The 19,610-nt window shown below is 49.4% G+C and overlaps 1 protein-coding gene across 3 annotated transcripts in view; it reads left to right on the forward strand.

Moving 5' to 3' along the window:
* Positions 1–19,610, forward strand: part of SGSM1 (small G protein signaling modulator 1) — a 91,422-nt gene that overhangs the window by 13,178 nt on the left and 58,634 nt on the right. For all 3 annotated transcript variants that reach the window (XR_009216852.1, XR_009216853.1, XM_058531660.1), the window contains exon 2: positions 17,934–18,009. Coding sequence is in view for 1 of the 3 variants with exons in the window: in XM_058531660.1 (XP_058387643.1) it covers positions 17,946–18,009 (64 nt within the window). In the remaining 2 variants the exon portion in view is untranslated. The remainder of the gene's footprint in view (positions 1–17,933; positions 18,010–19,610) is intronic.

Below are 19,610 nucleotides of genomic sequence, written 5' to 3' on the forward strand. Positions count from 1 at the left end.
TCCAGGGCTGGAGATGGAGGTCAGAATGGGTGGGGGTGTCAAGTGCAGGAGACTGCGCGGAGGCCAGGGGGTGGGACTCATGTGGTCACCCAGAAGGGATGACCCATGTGACCAGAGCTTGGGGTATGGGAAGGGGAAGGGACGGGATTCAGCAGAAAAGGAAGGTAGGGCCACACCATGAAACAGTCACAGCTCGCAGGGTGGCACCATCCCCCCCATGTCTGTTTGTGGCTGCATTTTGGAGCATATCAAAAATATCCCAGTACCTCCCCCCCACCCCCATCAGCCCTGTTCCAGCCCCTCCCAGCTCTCACCTCCTGTGTGCCTCACTCATAACAAATTAAAAAATAAAAGGCCGCCAGCTATTTCTGTGTAGAGCTTTTCTCTGCCACATTGTCTTTACATCTGTTCCTCCCTTGGAGCTCCAAGGCAGCTCTGGGGGGGCGGGGGGGCAGTCGCAGGAGAGGAGTTTTTTCCCTCTGCTTTAGACTTGGAGAATCTGAGGCCCAGAGAGTTCTTTTCCACCTGTGCTTCAGATTGTGAGCATCTCCTCCTCCAGGAAGCCCTCCCTGACCTCCCGACCTACCCCATCAGGTCCGGTTTCTTTCTTAGTTCTCGTACAACCAAGTTCTTTCGCTGCAGAGAACTGGTCTCACTTTGTCACAATTTACCCCTTTGTGTGATTTCGTTAGTGTCTTTCCATCTCGCTGGACTATGACCTCCATGAGGACAGGGACTCTATCTGCCTGCCACCTGGTGCCAGACACATAGCAGTCACCTGATAGATGTTGAGTGAATGAGCGAGAGTTTTGGTTCATGTGCTAAGTGCTGGGAAGGCAGGTGTTAAGGAAACATAGAAGAAGCACACTTGCCCCGCTTGGGTGGATGGCGAGTCCAGCAAGGCTCCCAGAAGGAGGCGACACCTGGGCTGATGCCTGACTTGCAGTTAGCCAGCTGGAGCATGCACGGAGGGGCACCTGGCAGAAGGCACCGCATGAGCAAAGGCACGGAGGTGAGCCCGTGGCGCCGCCTCTGGGGACCTGTGTCCGAGGGTCAGTGGTCCAAGGCAGGGTTCTCAGCATCCGGGGTACCTGCAGAGTGGCACAGCCTGTTCTCTCCCCCCCGCCCCAGTGGTTGTCGAGGGGCCTTTGAGTCACCCCCCCCTTCTCCCCACTTTCCCCACGTGCTGAGAGTTATTTTTAAAGCCGCCCAGAAGGCCCTCCAGGCGTCCTAATTTAACCGCCCCCACTGCCAGTTTCTTACAGATGTAAGTGCAGGGTGCCTGGGGGCCTCCGTCCCCTACGCTGCTGCTGGCCCAGCCTCTCTCACCCACCTGCAGACCAGGCACCTGCCACCTGGGAGCCCAGGTGGGTGGTCAGTCTGAGTCAGGACTGAGGAGCGGGTGGCAGCTTGGGGGAAGTTTATTTGTGTCCACTGTGTGCCACGGGCGCAGTGCTGGGTGCTTTAAACCAGGGGACCCTGTGGGCCAAATTCCGCCCGCTTGTGTACACCCTTGAGCTCAGAATGCTTTTGTCATCCTTAAAGGGTTATAAAAACAACAGAGACTCTGCAACGTAGACTGTATGTGGCCTGAAAACAGGCTGGCCAGATTTAGCAAATAAAAATTCAGAATGCTCGGTTAAATTTGAATTTCAGAGAAGCAACAAGTAATTTTTTAGTATAAGTACGCGCCGTGCAATATTTAAAACATACTGATACCAAAAAAAAAGTATTCCTTATTTACTTGGAATTTAGATTTCACTGGGTGGCCTGTATTTTATCTGGCAGCCCCACCCCAAAGGCTGAAATATTTGCTGTCTGACTCTTCACAGAGCAAATTTGCCGACCCCAGCCTTCCGCACATAGCAAACGAGATCCAGTGTCAGAAGGGCTTAGGACACTGCCCGGAGCGGAGCTGGATAAGCATTAGCTGCTGGTATTCGTGTTATTAATATAATCAGAGGGGCCACCAGCATATATGGAGCACCTACTATTTGCCCGGACATTGTCTTAGGGGCTCAAGGTCTGCGTGGGAGAGACGGACACTGAACGGATAAACACACAGATGTATAGTGACAGTCAGGCCGTGATCAGTTCTAAGGAGGAACATGCGGCAGGGGAAGCGGGTAGAGAGGGATGTGCATGAGGCTCTAGTTTAGACAGGGCGGTTCTGCGCCCCCGCCCCTGTTCTGAGCACTGTGCGTGCTTTGTTCATGGAATCCTCAGAGCAGCCCCCATCTCACAGGTGAGGAAACCGAGGCCTGAGGTCACCCAGCTAAGGACAGAGCTGAAGTTTGACCTGTGGCTCAGGTTCACGTTCCTACTCACTTCACTAAAGTGCTTCCGTTTATGTGGTGCCAACTGTGTGCGGGGTCCTGTTTGAGTTCTTCTGCCGATGTTTTCCATAATCCTATGACAGCCCTGCACACTGGGCCATGTTATTCCCCTCTGGGGCTCAGAGAGGGTGAACACAGCACAGTATGGGAGGCAGGGAGAAGGAGTGAGTTGATTTGGAACCTGGCAGGGTTCAGGGTGGGCAGGACGAAGGTCCCTGGGTTTGGGCAGGTGGCAGGTGTGAGGAGGGGAGGAGACAGGGAGCCCCAGGAGCCCCCTCCGGCTTTGCAGTTGGCCTGGACTTCCCTACCTGACTCCCTCCAGAGATTAATCCTCCCTTTGTGCTGTTTAAATATTTGCAGGTGGAGGGAGGGACGGCAGGAGGGGGGCGGGTTTCTGAATGGTTGCAGGGTGGGGCTGGGGGTTGGGGGGGGGCAGGTGCCCAGAGGCATGACGTGGAGGGGCGGGGCTGGGCCACAGCCCAGAGGCCAGCTGGCCCTGACTAGAGTAGCCCGCCAATGGGAAACTGGATAGGTGACTAGAGCTGAAGGGCCCTTTAGCAATTGCCCGTTCACCTAACTAATGCTCATCCACGGTGGGCCAGGCAGGGAACTGGACAGTCACTGTGCTCTCAAGAGTCGCTACCATTTGTAAAATCCCTACTATGTGCCCAGGCCTGTCTCCATGATCTCATTCAAGCCTCACATTACCCCAGTGATGTAGGGGTGCTGTTATCATCCACCCCATTTTACAGATGGGGAAACTCATCCAGCATCATACAGATAGTGAGTGGCTGAGGTTTCGACCTCAGGTCAGTGACTCCACATTCTAGGCTCTTCACTTCTCCAGCTGCCTCCTGATATCCTTTCCTTAGAGCTAATAAGCTGGTTCCACAAGGAGTGAGCTCCCCATCGTTGGAGGAATGCAAGCGGATGTTGGAGAACTCCTTAGCATGGATGCTGGACACGGACAAAAGCTGCTTCACCACTTAGACCTTTGACGTCCCCCGCCCCTCAGAGGCCCCCACAGGATGTGGTTGGCAGAGTCACATCCAGGCCACCCAGGTCTGGGTTCATGTCCTGGCTGTGTGACCTTCAGGCACATTGCATAAACGCTCTGAGCCTCACTTTATCCATCTTTGCAATGGGGATGATAATGCTCTTGTGAGGATTAACTGAGAGATTCTATACACAGCACCTGACGCAGAGTAGCTGGTCCAGGGAACATTCTTTCTGACTCTTAAGCTGGGCAATAACAAAAGCATTTGGTTCAAGATGGCCTCCAGCTTCTGCTGTGAGACAAAGTACTGGTTAGAACAAAGGTCCTGGGTCTGACTCCTGCTGCCTCTGCATGGCCTTGGGTGGATTATCTAATCTCTCTGTGCCTCAGTTTCCCCATCTGTAAAACGGGGATAATTTGGGAACCTACTTCATTAGGGTTGTCATGCTTACAGTCAGTCCCCAGAACATAGTGAACACTCAAAATAATGAGCGGTGAGCTTTAGCATCATAAAGCCCCTACTGTGTGCTAGCTGGCCCGCCCTTTCGCAAATAACAGCACATTTAATCCTCACCACAGCCCCTCGGGGTGATAGGTTCCACTTTACAGAAGGGGAAACTGAGGCACGGGCAGGAGTGAGACTTGACTGAGCTCACATAGGACACGAGGGGCCCAGCTGGGATGTGTATGTAGGTCTGTGTGGCTCCAAGGTCGCACCAACCACAGCCACTGCCTCTGTGCTACCTAAATAGGGCATGATTCCTGGGCTGGAGCTTAGAAAATCATACAGGCCGTAATGAGCCACTGCCACCATCCCCAGAGCACCCCGAGGTCCCTCAAATCTGTTGGCCTCCAAAGTGGACCAAGTCTTAGCCCATGTCTGGGAGCCTGAGAGGGGGAAGGTTGAGCTGAATTTCGGAGGCCTTCTGCTGCTGCCTGGCCCTCTACCCCTGCCCACAGGTCTGGTCTGTCCCCCGGGGTGGGCCCCCCTGGCAGGAATGGGCAGCCGTGTCTTTCTTCCTACAGCGAGACGGTGCCCTCTTCTGCAAGGCTCTCAGTGACCTTCTGGGGAAGGCTCCCACCACCATCCTCTCCTGAATTCCCTCTCCAGGCCTTGGGCTGTCAGGCTGTTATTAACTTCTGGGGAGATGTTCCAGCCCACAGCTGGGAGCCAGCGGAGGTGGGGAGGGGTCCTCAGTTGCCAGAACCCCTCATTCAGGCTGAGAAGATCTTGATGCTGCATTCCCCCTCCAGCACCTCCCCCGCCCCAGATCATCCCCAGGATGAGAGGCCTGGAGCCAGACAGCCACCAGCTTCTGCCTGCAGCCGGCTTCCCGGGGTGACCTCAGGTGGGGGGTTACCCTTTCTGAGTTTCAGGATCCACAACTGTAAACAGACAGCCTTCTCCACTCTGCAGAGTCTGGACTTGAGACAGTGTGTACAGTCAGGGTGCCCATGGGAAACAGATGGTTCCCCCCAAAATGAGTACATTAAGGTGAATTTAACAAAGGAGCTATTGACTGAGGCGGGGGGAGGGATGCTGGGAGACTGCAAGGAAGGATGCAGCACCCCGTGGCTAGTAACAGTGGGGAACCAGGAGCCATTACTGCCCTCAGCCTGACAGCGGTGGGAGGGAGAGGTTACCAGAAGGAGCTGGTTGTGTGGGGAGGGTCCCCAGACAGGAGATGTGACTGCTCCATCTCTCCCTTCCTTAAGGAATTCTGGACAGCCCCTTGTTTTATATCCTCCTCTCTCCCCTCTCCTTTTCCTTCTCCTCGAATCCTCCACTGTGATCTGAGCATGCATGAGATCACCCGGCGGGGCCTGATAAATGCCCCAGAGTTTCTGACTCAGTCGGTCTGGGATGACACCCTAGCATTTGTGTTTGACCCAGTTCCCAGCTGGTGCTGGTACTTCTGGATCCTGCATCGAGCAGCTCTGCTAGGCGTGTCGCACTTTCCCTGTGCCTCTCTTAGTTTGTCCTACCTTGTGGCTCCTTGGACTGAAAGCCCCTCCAGGGCAGGATTGTCGGGCTCCATCCCTGCAGCTCTGCACCTTGCACTCGTATCCAAGGGCTGATTATAGGGGTCTCCTGCCTCCTGCCGGATGAATTCACCGGCGTTTTCACTTGTCCCTATTGACGGCAGCCCAGACACGTCCGTGCTGCAGCTTAGCCACCCTTGATTAGACGGAGGTCAGCAGGCAGGAGGTCTGTAAGGGCGTGCCCTTGGGATCCACACCAGGGGAAGCCAAGTGAAGCAAGCACGAGTGGGCAGAGAGGTGGGGCCACAATGTGGTCTCTGTGGCACCCTCCACCAGCCCTCTGGGGAGTTCGAAGGGAAGCTGGGATGGCCCTTCAGAGCTGTCCCAAGTTGGGGCGAGGTTGGTGGGTCTTTACATCCCACATGCTTCAGTCACTGGATGTGGGCCACCCTGGAAGGGAGTGAGACCGTGGGGGAGGCTCTCTCTGCAGCCGAGTGGCTCCCCTGTCCCCCAAGGGGCTGGCAGCTGAGGGTCCTGGCAGCTGGTGACCTCCAGTCCTGATGGGATCTGGTGGCACATTGCGGCATCCACCATGTCATCAGAACCTGTCCAAGGAGCCAGGGAGGGGTCAGAGCCCTTCTCATGGCCCCCACTGCCCTGTCCTCCCCATCCCTGAGTCCCATGGCCCCTGTACCCTAAACTCCCTCTTCCTCCCCCAGCCCCAAACCAAAACGCCCTCTTGCTGTTCCTCAAGCACACAGAACCCCAGCAGAGACACCTACCCCTGGTTTTGCCAACAATCAGCCTCCGTATCCTCATTTTGCTTGGCCAGGCCACCTTGCAACACAGAGAGGCAGAAGCTCCCCAGGCCCCATCCTGGCTTGCGCTGAGATGAGGAATAAATGCATCCGTGTTGTTATCTGCCACACACAGTGGTTAGGGGATCCTCCCAGCCTTCTGGAGAGAGAGCGAGGAAGAGGAAGGGTTGTTTCTTCTCTGTCACTGAAGCCGGGAGCCCCAGTGAGCGCATCCGACCCCTATGTCTGGGGCAGAGTGTGGTGGGAAGAGGCTGCCTTTGGAGTCAGGTGGGCCTGGGTGTAAGCCTCAGCAGGGTGACCTTGCGTTTGCTGATGACCTTGGGCAGGGAGTAACTCACGTCTCTGAACTTCAGTTTCTTTGTCAAGCGGGTGATGGTGAGTACGAGGAGCCCCGTTGTGAGGGCTACGTGGGGCTTGTCGTGTGTCTTAGCTCGGGCGGACGTGACAGCGCAGCACAGATGGGGCGGCTTGCACAGACACTTGCTTCGTACCGTTTGGAGGCTGACAGGTCCAAGATCAAGGTGCTGGCTGGTCCGGCTCCTGGTGAGGGCCCTCTTCCTGGCTTTCAGATGGCTGCCTTCTCACTGTACTCTGATCTCTTTTCCTTTCTTTTAAGGACACTAAGCCCATCGTGGGGACTCCACCCTCCTGACCTCATCTAAGCCTAATTACCTCCCAAAGGCCCCACCTCCAGACACCACCATATTGCGAGATAGGGCTTCAACCTGTGAATTTTGTGGGGATACAAACATTCAGTTCATAACACCATGAACGCTTAGCATAGTGCTGGGCACATGGTAAATTACTGGTATTATCATCAGAGACAGCCGTTGGCTGAAGCCCCTAGACTAGCAGTCAAGAACATGGGTTTAGATTCCAATTCTGCCTCCTATTCACTGTGTGATCTTGGGCATGTTACTTAATCTCTCTGTTCCTCAGTCTCATCATCTGAGAAATAGATATAGAAATAGAAACCTATCCTCACAAGGCTATGGAGAGGGTATAATGAGTTAATATACAGGTAAACCTAGAATTCATTCATTCATTCACCTGGCATGTAAGTGCTCAGTCAGAGGGCTGAGGCTGAGGAGGGTGACGGTGGTGATGATGCTGATGGGGATGTTTAGTCTGCTCTGGCTGCCGTAACGAGGTACCACACACTTAGTGGCTTAAACAACAGACATTTATTTTCTCGCAGTTGTACAGGCTGGAAGTCCGAGATCAAGGTGTCGACAGGGTTGGTTCCTGCTGGGGGCCACGAGGGAAGGACCTGTTCTTGGTCTCTTGCCTTGGCTTGAAGATGGCTCTCTTCTTCCTATGTCTTCACATGGTCTTTCCTCTGTAGCTATCTGTGTTGGAATTTCCTTGTCTTATAAGGACACCAGTCATATCAGATTAGGGCCCACCCTAATGACCTGATTTTAACTTAATCACTTCTTAAAGATCTCATCTCCAAATATGACCACTTTCTGAGATACTAAGTGTTGAAATTTCAACGATTGAATTGGGGATGGAGGACACAATTCAGCTCATAACAGTGGGGGAGGTGACAGTTTGCAGGATCGGAAAGAAGGGCAGAAGAATGATGAAGGAAAGGAATAGAAGGGTGTTAAAGCATCTTAGAAAGTGGGACCTGGGCTGATCTTTGAGGCCAGAGGAGTAAAGTGAGACCCTGAGGCGTGTGCCAGCCTGAGGGCATCTACGAGTTGGTAGCACTCACCCTGAGAGCTGTCCTCAGACTGTGACACTGGGGCAGGCAGCCCAGCCATGACTTGGGATGAAGGAGGAGCAGTTCACTTGGCTGTTCCCTTAGTGAAGCAGACCAGCCTGGTGGTGCCAGACATTCCTGTGCAGGGTGGGTGAGCTGAAGAACACACTCCTCCTGTGTGTTTCTCCTTTACTCTCGCACTATTACCACACGATACTTCTGACACCAAAGGTGTGGGTTTTTGGCCCAGCAAGCAATTCTCCAACACCAGCTGGGTGTGCTACGGTTTAACTCAATTCTGACACTGTCTACCTGGAGGCAGAGTCAGATCCCACAGGTTAAAGGCTCAGTCCCACGAGACTGTCCCCCCTCCAGAGGCCAATTGCAAGTCTCAGGTTGTCACCTGTACTTCTAACTGACGAGCTATAAATCAGGATTCCCATGACCCCCTCCGTGGGTTCAATAATTTGCTAGAATGGCTCACAGAACTCAGAGAAACACTTATTTATGTTTACTAGTTTATTATAAACGGATACAGATGAACATCCAGATGGAAAAGATGTGTAGGGCAAGATATGGGGGAAAGGCACAGAGCTCCCATGCCCTCTCCAGGTGCACCACCCTCCCCGCACCTCCATGTCTTCAGCAACCTGGAAGCTCTCCAAACCCCACACTGTTGGGATTTTTATGGAGGCTTCATCATGTAGGCAATATCAATCATTAACTCAATCTCCAGCCCCTCTCCCCCTTCCCGGGAGGATGGACGGTGGGGTTGAAAGTTCCAAGCTTCTAATCACGGCTTGGTGACCAGCCCCCATCCTGAAGCTATCCTGGAACCCGCTAAGAGTCACCTTATTAAAACAAAAGACACTCCTATCACCTAGGAAATTCCAAGGAGTTTAGGAGTTCTGTGTCAGGAACTGAGATCAAAGAGCAAATATTAGAACAAAAGATGTTCCTAGTGCTCTTATCACTAAGGAAATTACAAGGGATTTAGGAGTTCTGTGCCAGGAACCGGGGGCAGAGACCTATATATATAGATATATTTTTCTATTATTTCATTGTTGGCAAACTACTGCCTGAAGGCCAAACTCGGCCCTCTACTTGTTTTTGTAAATAAAGTTTTATTGGAACATAGCCATGCCCATTCATTTACATATTGCCTATCGCTGCTCTCATGATACAAGGGCAGAGTTGAATAGTCGAGACAGAGACCAAATGGTGCAGCAAAGCTGAAAATATTTACTCTCTAGATCTTTACAGAAACAGCGCGCAGACCCCCACTCTTGTGCTGTGGGATCGAAGTCCTGGGTGCCAGGTCTGCCCCTGGAACTTCCTGGTTGTGCCCACTTCTCCCATACTTGGAGAAGTGTCTTAGTCTGTTTGGGCTGCTATAACAAAAATACCATAGACTGGGTGGATTAAACAACACACATTTATTTCTTACAGTTCTGGAGGCTGGAAAGTCCAAGATCAAGATGCCAGCAGATTCAGTGTCTGCTGAGGACCAGCTTCCTGGTTCATACATTGATGGCCGTTGTCTTGCTGTGTCCTCACATGGAGCTCCTCAGGGAGCTCTCTGAGGTCTCTTTTAGAAGGGCACCAATCCCATTCATGATGGCCCTGCCTTCATGACCTCATCACCTCCCAAAGAACTCCTAACACCATCACAAAGGGAGTTAGGATTCCAGCATATAAATTTGGGGGAACAAAGATTCAGTCCATTGCAAGGCGAGTCCTCCCCGCAGAGTCTCAGTTTCCTCCTCTGTAAATGGGGAGAGAATTACCCTGAAGTTGTGATGATCCAATAAGGCAAGGCAGGCAGGAGAGAGGCAGGCAAACTGCGACACACTCGGGACTTATTATTAGTTCTTGGTCTCTGCCTTCCACCTGCTGATGACCCCTCTGCCTCCTCATCTTCGAGGCGGAGCCACTTGTTTCCAGGCCCCCTGCAGGCGGCAGTGTTTCCCTCGCAAGGTTGATTTTGTTGTTTCTTTTTAATCTGGTGTTGCCTGCATACATGTGTTTGATAAGCAGGGAAGTGGGATGTGCAGATCAGATGTAACTTGTCCCAGGGCGGCAGGGGTGTCTTCCTCATCATTATTAAAGTGCCGTTTATCGAGCACACGCTCTGTATCAGACACTATGGTGAGTGTGATTCACCAGTATTGCCTCATTTAAACCTCTCCATAGGAGTTATGCGTTCATCCAACTGATACTTATTGAGTGCCTACTATGTGCCAGGAGCTCTTCTAGGTCTGAAGAGTAGGGCAGTGAATGACATACATGGAATTCCTGACCTCATGAAATCAGAGATACTAGGAACAAAATGAACAAAATACATAGCATATTAAGGGCAATACGCTGTGCAGAGACATAAGCAGAAAAGGGGTATGTCGAGCCTCAGTGGGGTGAGGGCTGCAATTTTTTTTTTTTGCTGAGGAAGATTGGCCCTGGGCTCACATCTGTGCCCATCTTCCTCTACGTCGTGTGTGGGATCCCACCACAGCATGGCTTGATACGCAGTGCATAGGTCCGCGCCCAGGATCTGAGCCTGGGAACCCCGGGCCGCCAAAGCGGAGCTCCCGCACTTCGCCACCATGCCACCAGGCTCGCCCGAGGGCTGCAATTTTAATAGGATGCTCAGGAAAGGTGAGATTCGAGCAAAGAGTTGAAAACTGTGTAGATTTCTAGGGAAGGAGGGTTCCCATAAAGGGAACAGTAAGTACAGAGCTGTGAGATGGGACTGTGCCCACTATTTGGGCAAACAGAGAGGAGGAGGGGTGTGTGGAGGGAGTGACACGAACCGTGGGGGAGGAGGGCAGGAGGTCAGTGGTGGGTCCGGGTCATGTGGGACCTTGTGGGCTGTGGTGAGGTCGGGCTGTCCCTCTAGGTTAGGTGGGAGCCACGGGAGAGTTCTGAGCAGAGGAGGGATGTGGTCTGACTTACCTGTTTTTTTTTAAGCTGAAAAATGTTCGTTTATTTATACTACATTAACGTATAACATACACACTTCTTAAAATTGTGGTAAAATAGATCATAAAATTTACCTTCTTCACCATTTTTAAGTTGAGTAGTGTTAAGGACATTCACATCGTCATATAGCCAGTCTCCAGAATGCTTTTCATCTTGCAAAACTGAAACTCTGTACCCATGAAACACTAACTCTCCATTCCCCACTTCCCCCAGCCTCTGACAACCGTCTACTTTCTGTCTGTATGGATTTGACCACTCTAGGAACCTCATATAAGTGGAATCATACAGTATTTGTCTCTTTGTGACTGGCTTACCTCACTTAGCGTCATGTGCTCAAGGTTCATCCATGTTGTAGCATGTGTCGGAATTTCCTTTTTAAGGCTCAGTAATATTCCATTGTGTGTATATACTGCATTTTGTTTATCCATTCATCCATCGATGGGCACTTGGGTCGTTTCCATCTTTGGCGATTGTGGATAGTGCTGCTATGAACATGGGTGTACAAATATCTCTTCAAGGCCCTGCTTTCAGTTCTCTTGGGTGTACCCAGAAGTGGAGTTGCTGGCTCATGTGGTCATTTTATGTTTAATTTTTTGAGGAACTGCTATCCTACTTTCCGTAGCAGCTGTACTGTTTTACATTCCCACCAACGGTGCACAAGTGCTCCAATTTCTCCACATCACCGTCGACACTTGTTATTTTCTGGTTTTTGAGAGTAGCCATCCTAATGGATGTGAGGTGCTATCTCATTGTGGTTTTGATTTGCATTCCCCTAATGATAAGTGATGTTAATCATCTTTTCATGTGCTTGTTGGCCATTTGCGTATCTTCTTCAGAGAAATGTCTGTTCAAGTCCTTGGCCCATTTTTTAATCAGGTTTTTTGTTGTTGAGTTGTGGGGATTCTTCATATATTCTGGACATGAACCCCTTATCAGATATATGATTTGCACATACCTTCTCCCATTCCGTGGGTTGCCTTTTTCACTCTGTTTCTTGTATCCTTTCATGCATAAGAGTTTTTTATTTTGATGAAGTCCACTTTATCTATTTTTACTTTTGTTGCCTGTGCTTTTGGTGTCATAGCCAAGAAATCATTGCCAAATCCAATGTCATGAAGTTTTTCTGCCATGCTTTTTTCTAGGATTTTTATAGTTTTAGCTCTTATATTTAGGTTTTTGCTCCATTTTGAGTTGATTTTTGCGTGTGGTATAAAGTAAGTGTCCCACTTCGTTCTTTTGCATGTGGATAGCCAGTTTTCCCACCACCATTTGTGGAAAAGACTGTCCTTTCCTCATTGAATGATTTTGGCTCCCTTTCAAAATCATTTGACCATATATGGGGGGGTTTATTTCTGGGTTCTCTACTCTATTCTATTTGTTACCTGTCTGTCTTTATGCCAGTACCACCCTATTTTGATTACTGTAGTTTTATAATGAGTTTTGAAGTCAGGAAGCGTGAGACCAACTTTGTTCTTCTTTTTCAAGATTGTTTTACCTATTTGGGGTCCCTTGAGATTCCATATAAATTTAGAATAGGTTTTCTGTTTCTGAAAAAACAAAAAACAAAAATGCCATTGGGATTCTGATAGGAATTGCATTAAATCTGTAGATTGCTTTGGGTAAAATTGACCTCTTAACAATATTAAGTCTTCCAAACCATGAACACGTGGCATGCATTTCCCTTTATTTGTGTCTTTTTAAACTCTTCCAGCAATGTATTGTAGTTTTCAGTATACAAGTCTTTCACCTCCTTGCTTAAGTTTATTCCTCAGTGTTTTATTCTTTTTGATGCTATTGTAAATGGGATTTTTTAAGATTTCCTTTTTGGATTGTTCATTGTTAGTGTTTAAAAACGCAACTGATTTTCATGTGTTGATTTTGTATCCTGCAACTTGGCTGAATTTGTTTATTCTATCAGATTTTTTGTGGAATCTTTGGGGTTTTCTATATATGAGATCATGTCATCTGGGAACAGAGATAATTTTACTTCTTCCTTTCTGATTTGAATGCCTTTTATTTCTTTTTCTTGCCTAATTTATCTGGCGAGGACTTCCAATATTATATTAAACGAAAGAAGTGAGATAGGGGATCTTTGTCTTGTTCCTGAGTTTAGAGGAAATTGAATATGATGGTAGCAGTCAGTCCTGGTGGTCTAGAGGTTAAGATTCAGCCACTCTGAATGAACCTGGTGGCCCAGGTTCATTTCCCGGTCAGGGAACCACACCACTCATCTGTCGGTTGTCAGGCTGTGGTGGCTGTGTTGCTGCGATGCTGAAAGCTACACCACCGGTATTTCAAATATCAGCAGGGTCACCCATGGTGGACAGGTTTCAGCAGAGCTTCAAGACTAAGAAAGACTAGGAAGAAGGACCTGGCCACCCACTTCCGAAAAAATTGGCCATGAAAACCCTGTGTATAGCCGTGGAGCATTGTCTGAGAGAACTGGAAGATGAGAGGATAGTGCAAAAATTCTGGGCAGGGTTCTGCTCTGCTGTACACTGAATCTGCTAGGAGTCAGAATTGACTCGACGGCACTAACAACGACAAACGATAGTAGCTCTGGATTTTCCATATAGAGCCTTTATTGAGGTAAATTCCCTCTGTTCCTCGTTTGGTGAGTGTTTTTATGATGAAAGGGTGGTGAATTTTGTCAAGTGCTTTTCTGCATCAACTGAGATGATCATGTGATGTGTTTTTCTTCATTATGTTGATGTGGCGGATGACATTGATTTTCGTATGTTGAACCATCCTTGCATTTTAGCAATAAATCCCACTTGGTCATGGTGTACAGTCCTAATATGCTGCTGAATTCTGTTTGCTAGTATTTTGTTGAGGATTTTTGTGTTGATATTCATTGAAGATATTTGTCTGTAGTTTTTGTATACTGCCTTTGTCTGGCTTTGGTTTCAAGGTAATGTTGACCTCACAGAATGAGTTTGAAAGTATTCCCTCATCTTCAGTTTTTTTGGAAAGAGTTTGAGGAGGATCGGTGTTAATTATTCTTTAGGTGTTTGGCAAAATTCACCATTGAAGCCGTCTGGTCCTGAGCGTTTCTTTGTTGGGAGATTTTAGATTACTGGCTCATTCTCCTTCCTTATAAGTCTGCTCAGATTTTGGTAGATTGTGTGTTTTAGGAATTTATCCATTTTATCTACATTATCTAATTTATTGGCATGCAACTGTTTATAGTATTTTCTTATAATCCTTTTTATTTCTGTGGCATTGGTTGTAATGTCTCCTCTTTCAATTCTGATTTGAGTTACTTGAGCCCTCTCTCTGTTTTTCTTAGTCAATCTATCTTAAACGTTTGTCAATTTTGCTGAACTTCTCAAAGAACTAAGTCTTGGTTTTGTTAATTTTTTCTATTTTCTTTATCTCTGCTCTACTGTTTATTGTTTCCTTCCTTCTGCTAGCTTTGGGTTTAGTTTCTTCTTGTTTTATAGTTCCTTAAAGGCATAAAGTTAGATTGTTGATTTGGGATCTTTCTTCTCCTTTTAACATAAGCATTTCCAGCTATACATTTCCCTCTTAGCTTTCATTGCATCCCATAGATTTTGGTATGTTGTGTTTTCATTTACATTTGTCTCAAGATATCTGCTCATTTCTCTTGTGATTTCTTCTTTGACCCATTGGTTGTTTAAGAGTGTGTTGTTAATTTCTACTTATGCTATTGATTTCTAGTTTCCTTCCATTGTGATTAGAAAAGATACCTTGTATTATTTCAGTCTTTTAAAATTTATTAAGACTTGTTTTTCATCCTGACATATGTATGCTCTATCTTGAAGAATGTTCCATGTGCACTTGAGAAAAATGTGTATTCTGCTGTGGTTGGGTGGAGGGTTCTGTATGTCTGTTAGGTCTGATTGGTTTATAATGTTGTTCAAGTCCTCTATTTCCTTATTGATCTTCTGTCTGGTTGTTCTATTGGCTTGCCTTTTAAGAAGATCCTTCTGGCTGTGTTAAGACGAGCCTCTAGGAGGTGGACGCAGGGAGACAAGTGAGAGGTTACAGTGTCCATCCAGGAGAGACGTGACTTGGACCAGGGAGGGGCAGGTGGAGGGGATGAGAAACGGTCGGACTCTGGGTATATTTTGATGGCACAGCCAACAGATTTTACTGACTCTTTAGAAGTTGGCACTCGGTAAAGGAATTTGCCCAAGGTCCTACAGCTAGGAAGTGGCTGAGCCAGGATTTGAACACAGGTCTGTCAGGCCCCAGAGTCTTAGCTCTTAATTAACCACTGTGCTTCTCCGCCCCCTCTGAGAACCTGGCTGGTTCTCAGAGACTGGGTTATAGATCAGCATCACTTTGTCCTGCCTCAGGGGAGCAAAAGAAAGAGGGAGGCAGGTGCCTGGGGAGGGGAGAGGGGTGGGAAACGCTCTGAGACCATGTTGTAGCATGTTGTAGAAGCAGCTCAGCCTCTGGAGTCAGATAAACCTGGGTCCAAGCTCTTGTCTCCACTCCTCACCAGCTGTGTGACCCTGGGCAGGTTGCACCACCTCTCTGTGACTGTTTCCTCCCTGGACAAACAGGAATAATAATACTGCTGCTCTATTTACCCATGATTATGGTGACAAGAAAGCATTTTTTCAGCTAAAATGTTCTACCAAAGCAGAAGTCAATCATGATCCTTCAGCCCATTCATTCCTCAGACAGAACTTTATGGCGCACCCATGGTGTGCCAGAACCATGGCTGTAAAGCAGGGAGGCACAGGGTGTGCGCCCTCATGAGGTCCACAGCCTGGCTGGGAGGCCAGGTGCTGATGAAATCGTTATAAATCTGGGGCCGGCCCAGTGGTGTAGTGGTTAAGTTCACGCACTCCGCTTTGGTGGCCTGGGGTTCGCAGGTTCGGATCCCAGGCGTGGACCTACACACCGCTCATCAAGCCATGCTATAGTGGCATCCCGTATATATAAAATAGAGGAAGATTGGCACAGATGTTAGCTCAGGGACAATCTTCCTCAGCAAAAAAAAAAAAAAAAAATTCCTTATAAATCTGATGGGTGTTATAAAACTGCCGTTGTGGGAACCAAGCAGGGGAGTTGAATCTCCTGAACAGGTGGTGTTTCAACCAGGACTGGAATAACGGTAAAAGGAGGCCAGATGAGGTTCCAGGCAGGGTGGCAACCTGCATGCAGCTGACATTTATTGCAGGCACACTGTGCACCAGGCTCTGTGCTCAGCACGTGGAGTACGTTACCTTGTCCAGTCCTCCCATAGCCCCTTGAGGCAGGTGCGATTCCCATAAGCCCTTTACCCAGTGAGAAAGCTAAGGTTCAGAGAGGTGATGTGATTTGCCCGAGGAAACACAGCAAGTAGCTAGAGGGGCCAGGATATGGCAGCTGGAGCCAAGATGGAAAAAACTGGTGTAAATCAGAATTCCAGCTCTGCTGCTTCCTAGCTGTGTGGCCTTGGGCGGGCTGATTGGCCTCCCTGAGCCTCAGTTTCCACATCCATAAATGGGGCCACTTCCACGGGCCTGGCTAGGTGGTTTTCAGGCTTAGAAATGCTGCTGGCAGAGCCCAGCTTGGAGCGTGCTGAGCAGCTGTTCGCAATCTGTTTGGTTGTGTGGGGCGGGGGTGGTGCGCCAGCTCTGGGGTGGGCACCGCCATGTGTTTTCCAGAGAACGTGGCCGGGGATGCTTTGAGTCTGTCTTCCCCTCCAGGAGGCACCCAGAAGGAAGGGAGAGAGGGGCACGGAGGGCCTGAGACTGCTCTGGACAGCTGCATTGAGGTGCTGGCTGGGCTGAGTCTGAGGGGACCATGAGGAGGCCAGGAGGGCAGTAGGGGCCCCCTGAGGGGGGGATTCGGGACTTTGGTCCCTTCACCCCCATGTCACAGCCCCGGTGATGTAGAGCTGGGACCAGCCTTTGAGATCATCTCTTCTGACCTCCTCAACCTCAAGGTGGAGAAACTGAGGCTCAGACAGAAGAAATGCTTTGCTGAAGTCAGTGAGTGAGGCCCAGAATCCAGCAAAACAGGAGGGTGTTCAGGTCCCCAGAGGGTCATCTCCATGAGCAGAGGCACAATGGCCCTTTCAGCACCGTGTCCCCCATGCCTGGCACCTCAGAGGGGCTCAAGAAATGTTTGCTGAGCGAGTGAGTGTGGTTGGAAAAGCACGCAGCCTGGGGAGTCAGACCTGGGCTGGTTCTGTCTCTACTGTGGGCCAGCACTACCCCTCTGGGCGAGTTGCTTCCCCTAGCTGAGCCTCCGTTTCCCAAAACAAGATCCCAAATCCAGCTGGTCAGGGCCCGAGCTGGGATTCGAACCACGTCTCCAGATTCCAGGGCTGGTTTTTCACACCACACCCTCCTGATTGTTTTATATACCTGTTTCATTTTCATTCATTCATTTAGAAAACATTTTTTTGTGTGTGTGTGAGGAAGACCAGCCCTGAGCTAATATCCATCACCAATCCTCCTCTTTTTTGCTGAAGAAGACTGGCCCTGGGCTAACGTCTGTGCCCATCTTCCTCTACTTTATATGGGACTCTGCCACAGCATGGCTTGACAAGCGGTGCGTCGGTGCGCACCCAGGATCCAAACCCGGGAACCCCGGGCCACCGCAGCAGAGCGCGCACACTTAACTGCTTGCGCCACCGGGCCGGCCCCTAGAAAACGTTTTTTGAGCTCCTACTATGCACCAGGCACTGTTTTGGGCTCCGTGGATACAGCAGTGAACAAGGCAGACGAGGCCCTGCCCTCAGGGAACTGATATTCTGGAAGAGGGAGACAGACAGTGAACAAGTAGACACATAGGACAGGAATAACTGTAAGGACTCCGAAGGAACTACAGTTGGTGATGGATGGAGAGAGGGGAGGGCTGCCTTGGGGAATGTGGTCAGGGAAGGAGATGACATTTCAGGTGACACCTGAGAAGAAGCCCATCGTGCAGAGATCCCAAAAGAATAATTCAGTAAAACGTGACGTGTGGGGCTGTCACAGGCCCCAGGCCGCAGACCTACGGAAGACGCGGTGAGGAGGGTGTGGGAGGAAAGCACTTATCAGAATGTCCTGAACGGCCTGAGAAGGCAGTGCGGGGTGACGCGGCCCTCTGGGGCGTCTGCAGCCCCGGTCGCGTTTGGGTGTCCCCCTCCGGCTGCCTCTGCCTTGCAGGTGAAGCAGATCATGGAGGAGGCCGTCACGCGGAAGTTTATCCACGAAGACAGCAGCCACATCATCTCCTTCTGTGGTGAGTCCGTGGCCCGTGGCCTGAAGAGTGGCTTCCTTTCCTGTGGGCTGTCTCGGGAAAGCGGCGTCTTTGAGCAAGGGTTCTTACGTCACTTTTTTCCTTTGTAACTCCGAAGTTATTTTCGGATTCCAAAGGTCCTTCATTAGAGAGTTTGGAAATACAGGAAAGTCTAGAGAAGAAGGTGATCATGGATAACGCTGGCGGGACTGGCTTCCCCTCCGTGGGCTCAGTTCACAATGACCCTGCCCCCCAGGTGACAAGTGGTCATGCATCTGAGGAATAGGCTCCATGTCCTTTCCTCGCTCTGCCTACGGCTGTTACCAAATAAAGGGAGAGGATGGATGGGGACTTAAAAAAAATAGGGAATTAAGAGCCATCGATACATCCTGAGGGATCACGTCCAGCTGGCTCAGCAGAGGAAGCAGGCCCGGGCTTGGAGCGTGACTCAGACTTCTCTCCTTGAACCAGCTATGCTCACAGGCTTCCAGAAATAACCGTGCTGCCAGGTTCTTACTGTCCTTTCACAATGGCTAGAGACACGTGTTTTGCGTGTCCTAAAGTCAGGATTCAGCTCATAATCAGCGTGTACATATGAGTAGGTGTTTCTGTCTTTCTCCCTGAAAACCTTTTTATGTCATGGTTGGAGTGTCTCATAATGAAGGACATGCTGTAATTCCCCTCTCACTGTCTTGGCCCGTGGAGAGGTCCGTCAGCTTCCGTCCAGATGGCCACAGCACCACCCGTGGGCCCACAACACGGGAGCACTTGCTGTGGCCTTGGAGCCCGCTGCCATCAGTTCAGCCCCTTTGCAGCCAGGCAGACCTGGGTTCAAATCCCACCTCTGCCACTTTCTTCTTGGGAGACCTTGGCAAGATCCTATTTTTTTAAAGTGAGCTATGTTCATTTAAATATTTATGTACATATATGTATGTGTATACATGCACCTATGTATGTATATATATGTGTATTATATATACACATAACTATGAATATGGGAATATATATATATGCCCAATTTTTTTCTCCTGGACATTTTTGTTTGCAGATAAAATAATATGCATGTCGATTTCAGGACTTGCCAGCATACCTACCAATTAAAGACTTAGAGGAATCGAAAGTGAGAAAAATCATAATAATTCTCTAACCCTCATCAGAGTTTTGGGGTGAGAGAAATTTGATGGCACTAAATGGGGCCCAAAGGATCTCCTGGGAGTTTCTTTTCTCCATTGTTCCTCATGAGCCATTGTCAGAAAGAATCGAACGATGTCCACAAGGCCGGAATAGGGGATTGACTTATTTCAATGTAAACAAATGAAAGGTACTGTGTCTGTAAGTGAAAATGAGGATATTTAAGAGATCCTCACCCAGAATATTTTGAATCTGTGGGCAGATTAGGCAAGACGTGGACATTCATGCAAAGCCAAGTCGTTGCCAACAAAGAAACCCAGACAAGCCGTGAAACCAGAACTTCTCAGTATTTCTCCTTACCCGTAACGTAACTTGGCCAGGCTCTCGGCCCTCGGGGTGCTGGTGTGCTCTTCTGTGAAATGGCGATTCCTAGAACACTCTTTTCATAGGTTTTGTCACAAGGATACACCTCA

The sequence above is a fragment of the Diceros bicornis genome, chromosome 35 (genome assembly GCF_020826845.1).
Source record: "Diceros bicornis minor isolate mBicDic1 chromosome 35, mDicBic1.mat.cur, whole genome shotgun sequence".
Lineage (NCBI taxonomy): Eukaryota > Metazoa > Chordata > Mammalia > Perissodactyla > Rhinocerotidae > Diceros > Diceros bicornis.